This window comes from Struthio camelus, chromosome 2 (genome assembly GCF_040807025.1).
Source record: "Struthio camelus isolate bStrCam1 chromosome 2, bStrCam1.hap1, whole genome shotgun sequence".
Classification (NCBI taxonomy): domain Eukaryota; kingdom Metazoa; phylum Chordata; class Aves; order Struthioniformes; family Struthionidae; genus Struthio; species Struthio camelus.
The window spans coordinates 40,321,308-40,337,920 of record NC_090943.1 but is presented as its reverse complement, the minus strand read 5'-3'; the positions used below and the strand labels follow the sequence as shown (position 1 = coordinate 40,337,920).

The window sequence follows — 16,613 nt, the reverse complement described above, 5'->3', positions numbered from 1 at the left end:
GAAAAACTTAACACATCTTGCCTAGCAATAAGCATTTAGTGGAAGCCTTGAAAATTAGGATGGTAGCTGCACTTAGTTCCTAACTGGTAAGGCAGCAATTCAGAAGTTAAGGCAGAACGTACCTTCTTCCACACTATACAGGGAGACACCAAACAACTATGTTCCTTAGCCACATCGTAAGATGTTTTCATTTAGATAGGAAGAATCTGAGCCTCTTTTCAGACAAAGAAAACCATGCAGAAATAGGACTAGCATGTACCTTCAGAGTTCATGATCCATGCGAGATCATCAAGTATGGATTTTTACTTACAAAATGGATTTTTACTTCCAGCGACCAGACAAATGAAACGCTTAAGCTGAAGGCTTCATACCAATCCATATGGAAGCTTGTTTATACTCATTTAACACCATTAAGCTATATAAATCTTTTATTTTTCATACATCATTCTAGGCATGGTTTCTACACAATAAACATTTAGCTTTATGAAAATTATGAGTGTATTTATAAATAGGGAAATAGCCAAGAGGGAAAGATCAATATATGTATTCAACAGAGCCTGATTGCAGATATAGCACTGTATTTCAAGAAATATACAAAGCCAAGTGGAGTTTGCTTTAGGACTACCATAATCACTTCTGGTGTATCTAAGCACTTTTAGTACTAATCTGACCCTCTCATTTGAGAACATTTTAATCTACAGTTGTGGTATTTAAGTATGAAGTATTCATACATTTTCTATTTGGCTATCTTTCTGAAAGCCTGGATCAGGAAACACTTCGAAACTTCATAATCACCTTTGCTACATATGCTTAGCATTGTCTTCAACTGATCCAAGACCCAGTGAAATCTTTGGAAGTCTCACCATTAACTTCAGTAGCATTTGGATCAGATCACATCTGTCGTCTCATATCAGCTGTGTAAATTATTGTTCCCTCAACTTACAAGCTCTCTTCACGCATAATCATATCACTGATTCAGCTTAAGGCAAAAGTCAGGAATCCTGATGGTAATAATGTAACATAAACCAGCAACCTATAAGAAATGTTAACAGCTCAGGGAAGCAATGTAAACAAATACCCCTTGGAACCTCTCTTTCTCTTGATTCCCTCAATTTCTATTACCGTCAAAAGGAGCCAAATTATTCTACTCAGAAATCCTTGCCTAATCAGGCAAAACACTGGGACTAAGGCTGGTTAGGAATGCTACAGTCAACTACCAAAAAGCATCCCTTTTTTTGTGCACAAACATAGATTGCCAGAGGGAAGAAACCAAAAAGATACTTTCCTTAATTTTGTTGGCATCTTTTTTATTTTTACTTCTTATATTTGCCTGTTTTATATTTATGAGACAAAAAATAAGCTGAAAAGCTACAACTGGAAAATACAAAAGAATGCTGACATTAAAAGGCAAAAGAAAATGATTATCCAGTGAAATTTGCAGTAAGACAGTTTTTGTCACTCAAAATATAGAACAGCTTACTAAAATACACATACTAGTAGATCTACTATATTCATATCCACTGCTCCTCCCTGCAGTATTATACAAAAGGGTATTCTGTACTAAATCAACACTAAATGCTAACAGTTGTTCAAAGAAGACAGCGGGGTATGTACTTAAACACTCATGTCAGGGCATGCTGCAATAAGTGTATATATGTGCAGTATCATGTAAAACCATGTGATTGCCTTTGTTTAGAATACTGCCGTTCCAGGACAAACAGGAACGGCTGATGAAAGGAATTAATTACTCCCAAAGTCATTTTGATGTCTCAATGCATTTGTTATAGCAGTAAAAATGCCTCACACATTATATCACTGCATATACCGCGGAAAAGTGCAGACGAAGACTATCTTCGTGTACAGGGTTTATGCTCCTGCTTATCAGTTTATCAGTTGAGCTTCTTCCGTGTAAAATCAGTAGAAAAATAGAACTCCCTTGTGAATTTGGGGAATTTGTATATGCGATTGTGACTATAATCCCTAATAAAAGAAGGTGGCAGCTTGTTAATTTTCCTGCAGAACCGAGCTCTTCAATCTGCTCTGACCAAGCACATTGCAGAGGCCAGGGAGCTCAAGGAAATATAAAACTCACTGGGTTAGAAAACCAGTGTAGTTCTAGCACAGAGTCTGCATGAACAGACATTTCTGCTCACTCGCCTCTTAAGTTCAAGATCTGCTGCTAGGACAGCGCAGCACAGGGAAGGAAGTGCACAATATCTGGATAGACATCCCAGCAGCAAAGCTGAATACTAGCCAGTAACCTGCAATAGGATCAGCAGAGGTTCACAGGAGCTGCAGAATATGAAGAATAATGAATAAATGAAACATTTGTAAGATTTCTTTCCTGTTAGCTAACAGCAATACCTGTACAAAACTCAGGGAAGAGCCAAATGATGCAGGGCTAGGATGAGGCCGAAAGGCCTTCAAAAAGGGTGTGGTGTGAATAACAATGTAGAAGTACAAATACTTACAAAAACTTAACCAAACCAGAGGTTCTCTTAAAATAGGCTGTCTCCAGTGCAGTTTTGATGTAATGAAAACTGTAGTGCTCCTAACAAAATTTAATTCCATAACCAGATTACATCTCCAATTAAGGGGCGTCCGAAGATAGTCCTTCCTGGAAGTCCTGCATTTTATTTTGTCGGAAACTGTGTGTGAGCAGCATGACTAATGAGGACAGTAATACCCACTACTACTTCTAACCAAGTTATTCTTCCCTTTCTGTCACCTTTTCCTTAATAGGAATAGCTTTCTTATCTGTCTATTATTTGTGCAGGATTTTCTGCTGAGGAAATCTATAACCTTCCAGACTCCGTAACATGCTTATCATTTCAGTTTTTCAGTCCTAGCTACAATAACAACTATGGGCTCTGTCATTTGCACATAAATGCACAGTAATGAGCTCCAGCAAAATGGATAGAGAGGTTATTGTGTCAAGCAGCAACATTCAGTGTCTGCTGCTGTCCTGCTGTTAAGTGAAGTCTCCACATACAGCTCTTTCTTGTTTTAGCGCAAAATGCTACACTATTCCTCACAGATAATCATCGTTAAAGGCCTCTTGCTGCTCCTGGCACGTACTTACCACCAAAAAGCAGAACAAGCCTTCCAGACTAGGCTCCAAGCACACTCCTATTTCATGTACCGTTGGTATGCTTGAATTGACCGAGCCAGACCCTACTTGGAGAGAAGTTGATGGGAGTTTTGCCAGGATCCAAAGCGGAGACCTGGCACTGACAAAACTTTCCTTAATTTTTACTGTGTTTACCAACAGTTTGTCCTCTGTCAGATAGATTAGGATCACTGTTTTCACGAACACTTGAAGCTCAACTGCTGCCAAAGATTTTATTCAACTGCGGCCTCCCCCTCTCCTCTCATGTCCTGTGCTAATACAAGCACTGGAGTAGCTGCCAGGCGACTTAATGGAGGAACTGCTGCTGCTTCAGATCAGGGCACGGTGTCCCGGTGTCGGGCATGCAGTGGTGGCCATGGTGGCACCAAGCGCAGGTCACAGCGGTGCGGGGACACCTGCAGGAGCAGGGAACGGGCGCTGCTTCTTCCCAGCAGCTCGGGCAGCTCCTGCCTGCTCAGAGTGTTCAGGAGACTCCAGCTTGCTTTTACTTCCATTGTTTAGATTTTTTGAATATATTTTCCTGAATTACATTTGACAGTGTGGGATGAGAGAGGAAGGATTTGTTGTCTTTGCCTGAGATGTCAAGACCACTGACGTAGTAATGGCAGCAGTCACGTGATAACATGAAATGTGATAGCGATAAACGTTTCAGAACTACGTATTTCACTGAGTGACTACTGCAAATTTTGCTCTCCTACACGTGAGGATTAATTGCTCACAGCAAGTTACACAAGCCTCCTCCTACACTCACAGTATCAGGTACTTATCTGCCCTACATCTTCTATTCTATGCTTATTTGCCCCAAATATGGCATTCCCTGAACAGAACAAACACAAAACACGCAATCACCATTTGCTCACGCCTAAATCACAACCTTAAATATATTGTATATAATGTTCCAGTGCTCTTTGCATGAGATCCAAAATCCTTTTTTAGGTTGGATCACATTAAAATGACAACTGCCTACGCTGCTAAGAAAATATTTGCAGAATGTTGCTCTCCCATAACACTTCATTCCTAAAAGTCAGTGACTCTCCTTTTAGATTGAAGATCTTTCAAACTATTCAGACTAAAATCTGAAAACTGTGTCTGTAAATCTAGCACCTCTTTAAAGTCAGACAGAAATACTTTCAGAAGAAACATCGGTATTATTAAGTACCTCAAAGCACAAACATTTTCTTGGGTCTATTACAGAAAAAAGACGGGTAAAAAGGCATGAAAACCAACAGCCTAATCTGCTCCACGTATCATAACCCCCTTTTGAAATGAGCGTGACTCCACTAATTACAACCTCCAAGAAACTATAATTATGGGAATAGACAGGTACCCCAGGCAGCACCAAAACATTTTATTCAAATGTGTGCTTCTCCTGCCAGCCAGTGCCTTGGTGGCAACCTTCCATCAACCTACCCAAAGGGGAAAAGCATCTCTGAAATGACTGAGACATTTAATAATTTTTGCTGTCAACATGGGACACGACTGAACAAACAGATTCCCTAGATGGTGTAACAAATCTACTACGGGGATGAATGCCTTCAGCCGTAGTTTCACACTCTGGAACTGGTTTCAATACAAAACAAAATTTCACTTTTGAAATGCCTAAGCTATAATAGGAGTAGCGATGCTTAACCTTAGACTGCAAAATTCTCCTTCTGAGAAAAATGAAAGTTTCTGTCCTGCATATAAGGTTTTTTCCCCTTCCTACTATTTCTGAAACATTCAAAATACTCCAGGCATTACATTCAAATAAACCAGCTCAATTATCAAAAATTTACATTTACTTGTTCGCTTCAAGGGGCCAAAGAAAACCCACTCGGTTCAGATTTGTCGTCACACACGCATCAAGAAATTTCCTGCGCAGAAATATGTCATACCGAATATTCATCCATTTATTTCTAATGATCTTAGCAGCTGGCGAGAGGGAAGCTTTTAGTTTGTGGGCAAAGCATGTCCTTTGCCTAAAATGCTGTACAACACATGACAAACACAAGCAAAAACATCTGATACTACTACTACTGAACTACCACTTTGCCAGTTTAATTTTTATTTTTCAGGGGACTGCATCAAAACAAACACTAAATTCCCTTTACCCTCCCTCCTCTGTTTCTATATGCTATTACTGACCAATACTTGGTATTTCATTGATTTATTTCATAGGCCAATCCATACTAAAGTTTCTGTGGAGAGGAAACGGGAATGACGGTCCCCGAGTCTTTGCGGTGTAAACCTCTCACAACTTTCCCCAGGAACGTATGAAGCAAAAGCAGCCATGACAGGCACTGTACAGACTTCGGTCTTCTTTCAGTTCCTCATCATTTAGCTGAAGTAGCCTTTTCCCTCATTATGGACTGATGGAAATGATGGAAAGCTGATATTAGCAAGGAAGCCTATTGGGAGTCTTAATTACCTATACTGAGACCTCACGTGATTCGGTAGGTCTTTAGCCTGGGAACAGATCACCTTGCCTACTTAGCTCCACTCCTCATGTAGCTCTGATTGCTCCTACTCCTCCTGGCAAGAAAAACGTGTTAGAAACAGCTGCTACTTCTGCTGCTGCTTCCCCTCAGTGAGGAGAACGGCAGGGACAGTTGCCAGCAATGTAATGGCTTAGTTGAAGCTGGCTATTTTTACGTGACTGTGCAGCAACGCAGCCCCAGTCCTGCAGGCTGCTACTGACTGCACGTATGAAACTCTTGATGAGCACAAATGCTCCCAGTGTAGGATGAGGGCTTAAGGTAGTAGCTTTTTTGCAGCGTGAGCCATCTTTCCACTAAATATAAAAAAAAGACCTACTCCAATCACTAACAAGGTCCACAGAAATCTTTCTTCTGCTATCGATACTGGCAACATTAGCTCCAAATGTGACATTTTCAAGCATAGGTACTTGGAATTAAGGATGCAGCTCTCTTTAAACCAGTACTATCATTTCTTTTGACCAGCCATAAAAGCAAGTCCTGCCCTGTCCTTTGGGCTGTATCTCCACCATGTGAGTTGGAGCAGGGAGCAGATCTGGCTGAAAATTTGTCTTATTTTTCCTCTGGCTGAGTTAATTTTAATCTGGAGCAGTTTTCTAGTATCGCTTACTGGGTACCTGCATAAAATATTATGTCAGCAAAAAGAAGGTGGTGAAGGAAAGAGGGCAGCAGCCCTCTGCAGTAGCAGCATGCATGTCTATTGGTTTAAAAGTATTTTTACAGTACCTACTCAAAACTGTCTAATCTGAGACATGATGGCTAAGCCCAACCACAAAAGAAAATACAATTGGTTATGAAAAATAACCTATTAAAACAAACTCCTCTGAAGTCTTTGACAGCACTGCAGTATATAAAACTTAAACTGCAAGAACTGCAAAAACTGCAACTAAAATTAAACAAAATTTTGTATACTCTTGCTTTGCGTTTCCTTGTACAAAGAATATTCTCCCAATTTCATAAAGAAGGCAGCATAGTTTTCCACTGTCATGATTGCTTTTATTACACTACTGTCATGTAATAATATTTAAAGTCATCCCAGTGTTGATCCAGTATTTATTTTCTCAATATAAAAGCAAACTTTTCCAGAACATCATCTGGACCATTCTCCATTATTTCCCTGACTGATCTGACTCACACCTACACAAAAAATCCTGTCATAATGCACTATGTCTCCTTCTCATTGTGCCTCAAACACAGACAAAATAAAATTTCTCGTGCCTGATAAAGCATTCACAACCAACCAGTGTCCAATCACAGGAATCAGCTAAACAAGCATGAGATCTGTCTCCGCATGGTATCTAGTATCTTGCATATTACAGTACCATGCAATTGAATCAAAAACTACTGTCGTCACTGGATTCATTTCGAAATAAAACCTGAATGGAGGACTTGTTGCTCTCCTTGTGTCCAAAGGATTTCCCTGGGGCAGAATGCCCTTCCTAAAAAAAGACATTATTAATGGAATTAATTTCAGGTAGAGGATGAATAGGTTTGCATGTCAGGTCAGTTACTCAAGAGTAATAATTACTACTGAGGAATCCAAACCAATATATAATCAGTCAGTGCAGATATGTGAACCTGAACAGATAATAACTGGCCTAGAAATGTCCTAGAGTGATGGGAATATGCACTAAAAAGCAGGTCTTTTTTAAAAACACTCAATACTACACGACAGCAAATTCACTCCCTGCTTCCCAAAAATAAACCAGCTCTAGTTACCAACTACTAGCCAGTGCATTGAAGATTAAAATAAGCTCAGCCATATTGCAGAAGTACACTCACAAATGTTAGTAAGTCAATTCACCACAAACACCTGCCTCAGAATGAAATTTTTGTTTGACAGTTCTTATGTCCTTACCACCTGGGAAGTGAAAATATCCACATTATTACTCACAAGCCTGTTTCTCACATGTAAAAGAATTTCTAATTTTACTTTTCAGTTGTTTACTAACTGCATGGGATTCTCAGTTTATTATTACGTCTTGGTCCAAACAATGCTTTGGTATATAGCATATGAGAGAAGGAGACCACGGAAAGCCCACTTTAAATCAGAAGAGCGAGAAGAAAAGGAAGAAAAATCACAATACCCAAATTTCAGACCCCTCCACCAAAGACTTGGCAGGAAAGAGGAACTTTGCACTGTAAATGGAAAGATAACAAACTTGAGCTGTGGTGAATGGTCAACGGGAACCAGTTTCATTATCAGAGACCTACTGTTGAAGTATATGCTTGAGTATACATGGATAAAGAAATATGTTCTGTGACTATGATAAGATGCAGTTCTTATGCTAACACGTATATATGTATTTATACAGTGAAATCATTTGCATTTAGTACTGATTAGAAAGCTTTCACCATAAGCTCCAGTTAAATATTAGCTTGGAGCCAAGATCACATTAACAGGATATAAACACTTCAGTGGCTTAGTAGTACTTAATATAAGTATAGAAAAATAGAAAAAAAATTGTCTTTAGACAAAACACTTTTTCTCTTAGATCTGACAGAAAGACTGGTATTGATTGCCAACATTGTAAACTGAATACTTACCTTTTCAACCGGGGTGTTTTCTTCACTTGTTACACTTGCTTTTCTTGATTCATTTTTTGTTCTGCTCAGTCTCCGGGACACTTTTTCTCTAAGCAAAGTGGCGTATCCAATGTGTTCATAGATGGGGTTTGTTGTCATTTTTGAAATATACTCAGAAGCCTTTGTTTCTATATACAATGTTATCAAGCCATCTGTTACCAGATCGTGGATAGATTCAAATCTTTTCTCCCCAACAAAGTGCTTCCCGTCATAGAACAACCTGTAGTTTAAGGTCTGATTACCAAATCTGCATAAAACGGAAAAAAAGGAGGGAGAGGAAAAAGAGACAGAGGGAAGAGTAAAAGAGAGAATTCATACTGGCAATATACTCAGGAGGCAATTTTGCTGACTATATGCTCGCTTATATATCTGGATTACACATGGACTATACACATGGCTGCAACTGGATCTCTGCGGATACAGCTCAAATTCTAAACCAAACCTAACTGCATCACATGGACTGGACTACAGAAATGAGGCCAATTGTCTTTAATAAGCCATATAACCCAGAACGACATGTTCTTATTCTAAATCCTAAACAGACTACCACAGCACACAGAAATGCATGTTTTCACTGACAAGCCCATGTATTGGGATGTATAATTGTGTTAAGGGCTGTTTCAGCCCGCAACATTTCTAAGGTGCTGAAACTAGAAGCTCAACCACCATGGGCATTTTTACAGTCAGAGGAGAGAGACGGGCATCTCCAGCAAGTAATTCAAATCCTAAGAGTCTGAATCATCCTCTGGAGGGAAGCCAGGAAGATGAACCTCCTAATATTGGGTGTGGGGGGAATAAAATGCCTAAAGTTCTGTGGGATAACTCCAGCCCTGCATAGCTATTTATGGCAAGTACAACCTATTTTTTTAAAAAAATGTATTAAAAAGAAGAGTGCTGTAGTACCACGTTCTGTTTATAACATGGGGGTGAAATACTATCCTTGATTAAATGATTCAAAGGTAAGTCACAGCATAATACATCACACGTACATGTTTCTGCATACTTTGTTGTGCATTCAAAACCAAACGCTGTTATTTCTCCCCATATATTATTTCATATAAATTCCCAATTTATACTCAAATTCAGTTTTCAAGTCTACAAATAATTATCCAGATGAATTTAGAAATCACATTGTTGTGTCAAAACAACAGGCAGTTTGCCATAATCCCTGTCCTTTGGTAGTTCTTTTTATTCTTTATTTTGAAATAGCTGGCCAAAATCCTAAAAAAAAAATATGTTTGCTCTTTTTCAGCTGACAAAAGTTGCTTTTAATTTACAACACTTTTAAATTGGCATGCATCACCAGCTTTTCCAGCACTACCATCTGCGCATCAGCATGAATTCTGAGGATGATTTCAGCGCAATATCACAACTACTTGGGATAACTCCTTGAAGAATTTTTGTTACAGCCTTACCAGCAGGAGGGTAAAAATGAAGGCTTTAATTTTGTATGTACGCCCCACAGAAGGAACAACGTTATAAAAATTGTAAAATATTACCACAGAGTTTATTTCGTCAAAACCCAACAGTGTGTCTGGGCCTCTTCCCACTAGCCCACAGCAGCTCTAAGGTTGTCACACGTGGGCAGGTTTTGAATGGCACAGCTAAGCCATATTTTCAAGAAAACGCACCTGTGAGGAGCAGTGGGACTGTAGCTCAGACTCCCACTGAATTTTGAATTCAGCTGAATAGCAGAATCTTACTTCTTTGAGCAGCAGCATCTCATGATTCACACTGTATTTCTACAGCAAGCTTGAATTCCAGTTAGGGGAAGAAAATTGAAGTCTGGTATGGTATGCCTTCTTTGACAGGTGGCCAGCCAGTGGACTTCATGGTTTTACAGAGTGGGATTCTTTAAATATCTCCCACTGTTGCTGATGTTTGTGTAAAATACATCACTGAGCACAGAGAATAATCTGGCCTTGTCCTGTGTTGGAACATATTCCCCTGCATGAACTAGTTAAAAGGACACTAGTACTGTATCACCATTTTTGCTGCTCTTTTTCTTGACAGCATCCAGATTCTCCTGTGTTCTGTGAACTCCCTTTATTCTCTTACTTAGTTTTCAGGTATGAGGACCACGTTTAACTCACTGCCACGGACTCAACTCTACATAAAAAAAAAAATCTGAAAACAGGCACAGTCTGCTTCTGAAAAGGCACTTCTTAGCCAAGTGCTAAAGGGCTGACTGAATGACTGCAGTACTGTGATTGTCAAACTGCAGACAAGAGGGTCTAAAATCACTCTGACACCGTGAAGTGTATTAACTAATGGTGGATACAGACTTTACTCAGAAAGGACTGATATGACCTCCTCCATTAAACACATTTACGATCAAACTGTAAGCCTCTATTAAAACAGCATTTACCTGAGAGCAAGAGTGTAGCAGCCAGGTTGCCGCTGGCTTTCTCGAAGAATATATGCTCCCTCTACGCCAGCAAGTATTTCATCTGCTTGCTCCCGAGAAATGATCCCATGAAACCTAAGGGAAGATATTTCAGAGATTTACAGAATAATCTGACCAGAAATACCTCTCCCCCTGCCCCCCAGAAACCATTTGAAAGCTTCCAAAATAAGACTGCAAGTTAGGCACAGTTACAACAGGATACAACACCAAATGTTGCACCCATGTGATAATTTGAGAATCACTTCCGACCCCTGCTTCCAACGTTAGGACAGGGAAAGAGAAAAGGGAAGAGCAAAGAATAATCTGATGTAGCCATGAGATAGTTGTGCAAATGTCTTGTAACGACCATTGAGCACAACCGTGATCTAAGCCATTAGGAAGCTGTCCACAGCTTCCAAGTACGTAAAAGCGGCAGAATGATCTTCTAGCCTGGGCAAGTCCGGCATAGAGGCACAGAAGAAAATTTACACTCTAGTTTCATATACTGCTTCAGTCAGTATAAACTAGCACTGCTGCTGAAGAGGAATTCCTACCTCATCAGCCCTCACTAGCACCATTCTCCTGCTCTGTCCACACATGTACACACAAGTACCTGGGCAGCAGCCTGGTGAACCATATAAGACAGGGGCTAAAATTAATCCCTCAAAAAAAAAAAAAACTTGACAAAAACAAGAAGCAGCACAATAGTTTTCAGATATATTACTTCCAGAAGGTATACTACACAAACATTTGTGTTGACACGAGGTGGGATCAGGTAGTAGGTTGAGCATGATGAGTCAGCAGGAGGAATGTGGGAAACTGTGGCTCTAGGACTTCTCATGAAAATAATGCAAAATTTTCTGAAGAGCTTCAGTGGAAATGGTACTGAATAAAATTTGTCAGAGTATGACACTTCCACAGCACCTAAAAAGTTTTTCCATAAATGCCCCATCTTTTCACAATATTTCTCCTCTATCAGCCTGTGCCTCTCTTCCATGATTCCTTTCTAGAGGTTATATGACAGAATGGAAAACTGGACTATAATGGTATTATTTTAAAATAAGGAGATGTCTTAATATTAAAACGAGAGGTCATTTTTATTACCAATTTGCTTTATTTTTTATATTAACATTGCTTCTTTAAATTTGTAGCAGAAACTGAGAGGAAGGAAAATACGAAAAAATATTAAAAGTTGTATTCTATATAACAATTATAGTTGAAGAAGCTACAGAATAGCCTTGAGAACAATACCGTTTTCTTTATTTCAGTCAACTTTCTCCTTCAGTGTTGGAAAAAAGTAGTATTTTCTGTGATTCTTTTGTCATTGTTATTTTAAGAAAGAAAGAGGCCCTGGGATACACTATTACCTTTACAATAATCAGTATTTTAGCTGTGATGTTTCTTTAAGTACAAATGTCGTCTTCAGAGCAGTTTGAACTCCTATACGTACTTTGCTAGTTGATAAGCCTCCAAGGGTCTGCTCAGAGCTTTTGAAAGTTTCTATTTTTGCTGCTGTCTGAAAAAAAGACACTAAAAGCTACTGGCTGTAAGCATTTTCTGTTTTCTGACAACACATAGGAAGTGGCATATTTCTAACACTGCCTCTGGCTTGGTTGTGAAAGAAGAAAAACATGTTGAATGTAAATGCAATTGTTGTCCAATTCTCTTAAGCTGTCTTTCCGCAACTAATATACGCTGGAAGTACTGGGTTCAGGTGATCCTCCCACAGTGACTTTCTATTCAAAATGATGAAGATCGATTCATACTTTCTTCCTGCATTGGTGGGATGCAGTCATTTTCTGCAACATCCAAATTAAAAACAGCACCGCCTAGATGACATAACTTAAGCATGTCCTTACCAGTAAATTCACGGCAATTCATAAGCCTAGTTAAAAATAATGAACATAAGCTATTATTCACCACTGGAAGCTCAGTATAAAATATAGCAGGCTTTAGGTTAGATATTAGACAATAAGCTTTCTCAACGATCAAAATAATGAACCACTGGGACAAGATACTTGGGACATCTCCGAAATTTCTTTAGAGGTGTTAAGCACTGGGCAACGCAAGCTTTCTCGTAGATGTTCTCGATATATCTATGTAAGGGTATAAAAAGAGCTGTCCATGATGAGGCCACAGATCCCCCGAACTCTGAATCCTGTCCCTGAAAGCAGTAGACAAAAATGCTTTACAGAAAGAGTACAGGAAACAGTCAATGTTTCTGTCACTTCATATTCCTGCCCATCCATCACTGGTTTTGCCAGAAGTTGCAGCTGAACAATTATGGCCTTATCCTTCATGAATCTGAGAACACCACTTGTAAACCCTTCAATATCTTCATGCTTCTGGCCTGCACGGCATCCGGTGGCAATGAATTTCCCACTATGGATGGACATGCATTGGACATCCTAAGGAATGCCTGTTTATTGTCCTCAGATAGTAGGTGCTCCATTCCTCTGATCCACCCTTGCAGCACTTTGCTGTATCATCCCACTTGCTCTTTATCCTTTTATTAAAATGAAGGGTGGAGGGAGAGAGACCAGAACTACAGGCACTACTGAAAAATGCAGCCACATGACAGGTTCATATACTAATATGATTACATACTTTCTGCTTCTTTCCCTAGCAATTCCTAATTTTCTTTCCCAGCACTACTGAACCAACTGCTTTTACAGGACCGCCCCCAGTGGTTCTGAAATCTTCTTTCTGAGTGGTAATAACTAATGTGCTCTTGCGGGTTCATCTAGGTGACCTCTTGCAGTTCCTCCCAGCCTTACCATTCTACTACCCTACATTGTGTCAGTAACCAGCCAGTGTACTGGATAAAAGACTGTGGTAATGGTTTTTGAAGTTCTGCTCTATAAAGCATGATGGGTTACTTATCTCAGTACTGTCTTCAATTCCGTTGTACTCTGCTGGCTAGATCTGAATCCCCCATTGTCAAAGATAATATTTAAAAATGAAACTACAGTAATTAGGGCCAAGTTACTGGCTCTTGAGCTTTTTGATAGTAGAAAAGGATCATTAAATACTGCTGATGTAGCTGAGATGGAAGAAAAAACAGAACATGAAATCTATGTAATTTAGCTAGTGACAAGGGTTAAGGCTTCAGTAGATTACTCTAGTAAAGGCCAAACGCCAGCTCTGCAAATAGGACTTAACTACAAGATCCAGGTGGTCATTGTAGCGCCTTTTGCCTTCAACTTTACCTGCTCAGACCTCCTTGCAATGAAGAATCCAGCCCCTTTCAAGACATTTATAGACAAGAAAACAGCTGAGCACAAAGGAATTGTACTCTAGTGGTCTGTTACTTTCCTTAAAACAAAAAATGCACCAGTTCTCCGGGTATTTCAGATCTTGTAACCTTCCCAGGCAGTAATACATTTAGACAGTATGCAGTAGTAGACATGCATATATCCAGAAACAGCACCAGGTACTTGGGTAGAAAGAGTATAGGAACACATACAAAAAGACAGTGACAGAGCCTTTTCTCTCCTCCCTAACCCACTGTAGCCCCACAGGTGGGTTAAAATGGTAATAAAAGCAAAAGGAAGAAATACTTGAGACAGTAATTTTGTTCAAAACTGACCTGAGAGAAACAACATAAATATGCAGGCTTTAATAGTGGTACAGCCTGTGGATTGTAAGCAGCAGTAATGATTGTAACATGGCTGAAATATTGGACATTCAATATATCCACCTCCCTGTTGAAGTGCAAGGCAAATCAAGCATTTTGTCAGAATTCCACTACGTCTTTTTGTTTTAATTCTACGATAACAATTTTCAGATAGCCCTACCAAATATTTAAAAGAGAAAAATACTTACTCTCTTCCATAATACTTTGGTCTGTTCTCCACCTACATTTTGAAAGAAAGGAAAAAATATTAAAAACATACTCAATTTTGAATAAGCAACATACAAATAAATTATGCTTGATTATTAATGAGGACTGCTGCACACGTCTAAGTTACCAAATTCTGTAGATTCAAACCCGTGACTGGAACACGACTACACAGAAGCACAGAAAAACAAAAATGGAACTGGTGGGTTTATTGGTGGACTTTGGAGAAGTACAGCACTTACCAATGGCGAAAACAGAAGAACTAAAAGTAATTATATAAAATCTGATCAAATGGATAAAGAACAGTTTACTGCATTTTTTGCTACTCTAATATTTACAGTAAGACTATTTCTGTCATACACCCTTTAGCGTCTTAAAACATTTTTTGCCTATATATGGCAAGTAACTTAAACATAAAATTAAATATTCTTGGAAAACTTAAGAGAAACATGGTTTCTGGATTTAAATCTAGTCTTAAATTCCTGGAAGCCTCAAGAACTTGTGGGCCTGATCCAAAGTACACTGAAACAGTTGGAAGGACTCCCAATTACTTTAAAGAGCTTTGAACCAAGTTTTTGGAATGTAATGTTCTCGTACATCAACTGGGGTAGTCTGACACTTTGGTTCATTTTTCACACTCCAGTCTGTCGATAAGGTCTCAAAAAGCAAGCTCCTCGACCTCACAGCCCGTTATTTCATCTGAAGCCTTTGCCTTCATTTTGTCCGGATTGCTTAATTGCCTATTTTGCCTGAACAGCCACAGCTCCCGCGTGCAATCCATGGACAACTGCATCCTGGACTTTTTGAAACAAGAAGACTCATGTTTCTGCCTGCGCTTTTGTTACTGACCAGTTTATACTACCGTGGTATGTTTTAACTTAATGAACTCAGCAAAAATGTTAAATGAGGATAATAATTCCAAGAAATCCACGAAGCTCCTGGACATAGTTTATACGCAAAAAAGGGACGAGAACTGCAAAACGGGTCTCCGAGTCTTCCCTGAGCCCGACGAGGCGCCTGCACAGCTTTCTGCAGCACAGGAAACGACAAGCCAGCAGGGGGCACTTCTTTACAACGTTTCGCATAGGTGTTTGTTTACTATTGCCTTAGCATTCACAGACATGCATTTGGTTATTATATATTAATTTTCAGATTTTAAGACCTATTCATATATATGCGTTCACTTAAGAGTCTTTCTAAAAAGGGATGTTTCTCCTCTGCAGTCTCTCTTTGGCTATGGCATTTATCAAGAAAATGTAACAGTGCCCTCTCACCGGGCCTTGAAACTGCAACTTCAGCCAGCCTTTACATGTGTAAATATGCCAGAATTTGATACAACATATATATAAATTACCTAATTACTAAAAAAAAAAAAAAAAACTGCGCATCTGAGTGAAGCTGCCCATGAAAATGGAATTACTGCTTCACCCAGAGTGACACACACGTAGAAAAAATGTGATTTCAAGACTATTTGATCCTTCAGGATAAAACCACAGAATTTCATCATCTCATCTGATTCGCAACAAGGACCCTTGTTCTTGTTTTGATTAAATTATTTCACCCATAAAAACTGCAAATTGACAAAGGTTTTTTACTTCTGAATAGCAAATGCATAAATGTCACTTTTTTGATTCAGTAATCTGTACACCATGCACTAAACTGAAGCAACTGAGTTTGTACCCTGCAGTCACTAAGGCTAAAATACAGTGCAAAATGAACTGAAGTCTGCACAGGATAATGAGAATCTTCAATGGAAGTCCTATGGGAGTTCAAGCACGTCCTTACTGCACTTCTTTCCTAGCACAGCACTAGTAGTATCACACCCTTGAAACTCCTGCCTAGGACGAAGACATTGATGCAAACATTATGGAGCTCGAAGAGGCAAGGAATAAAAGGAAAAAGCACATGTAGATGCAAAGAGAGAGCAAGAGCAGAGGAACTGCCAAATGCAGGTACTGTGTTTCTATGTGCATATACCGCAACTCAGAAAAGATACTGTATGAATTCTTTTTTTTTTTTTTTTTTTTTAACTCTCATAGCTCACTTTTCACAGGATTGTTGTGAATTTAAGAGATAAAAGGGGTGCTAAGGATTCACATGAAAGCAATTAGCATCTTACAGAAATTAGAAAACATTTTAGAGGGCTTTTTGTTAGTGTCACTATTTAAACCAGCCTCATAATATCCCCGAACATAG

The 16,613-nt window shown here is 39.2% G+C and overlaps 1 protein-coding gene across 1 annotated transcript in view; it reads right to left on the bottom strand.

Annotated features, from left to right (window-relative positions):
* The window catches only part of CHN2 (chimerin 2), a 167,226-nt gene that overhangs the window by 61,030 nt on the left and 89,583 nt on the right, over positions 1-16,613 (bottom strand). Inside the window, exons 4-6 of the mRNA XM_068935251.1 lie at positions 14,402-14,433; positions 10,559-10,672; positions 8,152-8,437 (exon numbers count right to left, since the gene is read on the bottom strand). Of these exons, the coding sequence (XP_068791352.1) occupies positions 8,152-8,437; positions 10,559-10,672; positions 14,402-14,433 (432 nt within the window). The remainder of the gene's footprint in view (positions 1-8,151; positions 8,438-10,558; positions 10,673-14,401; positions 14,434-16,613) is intronic.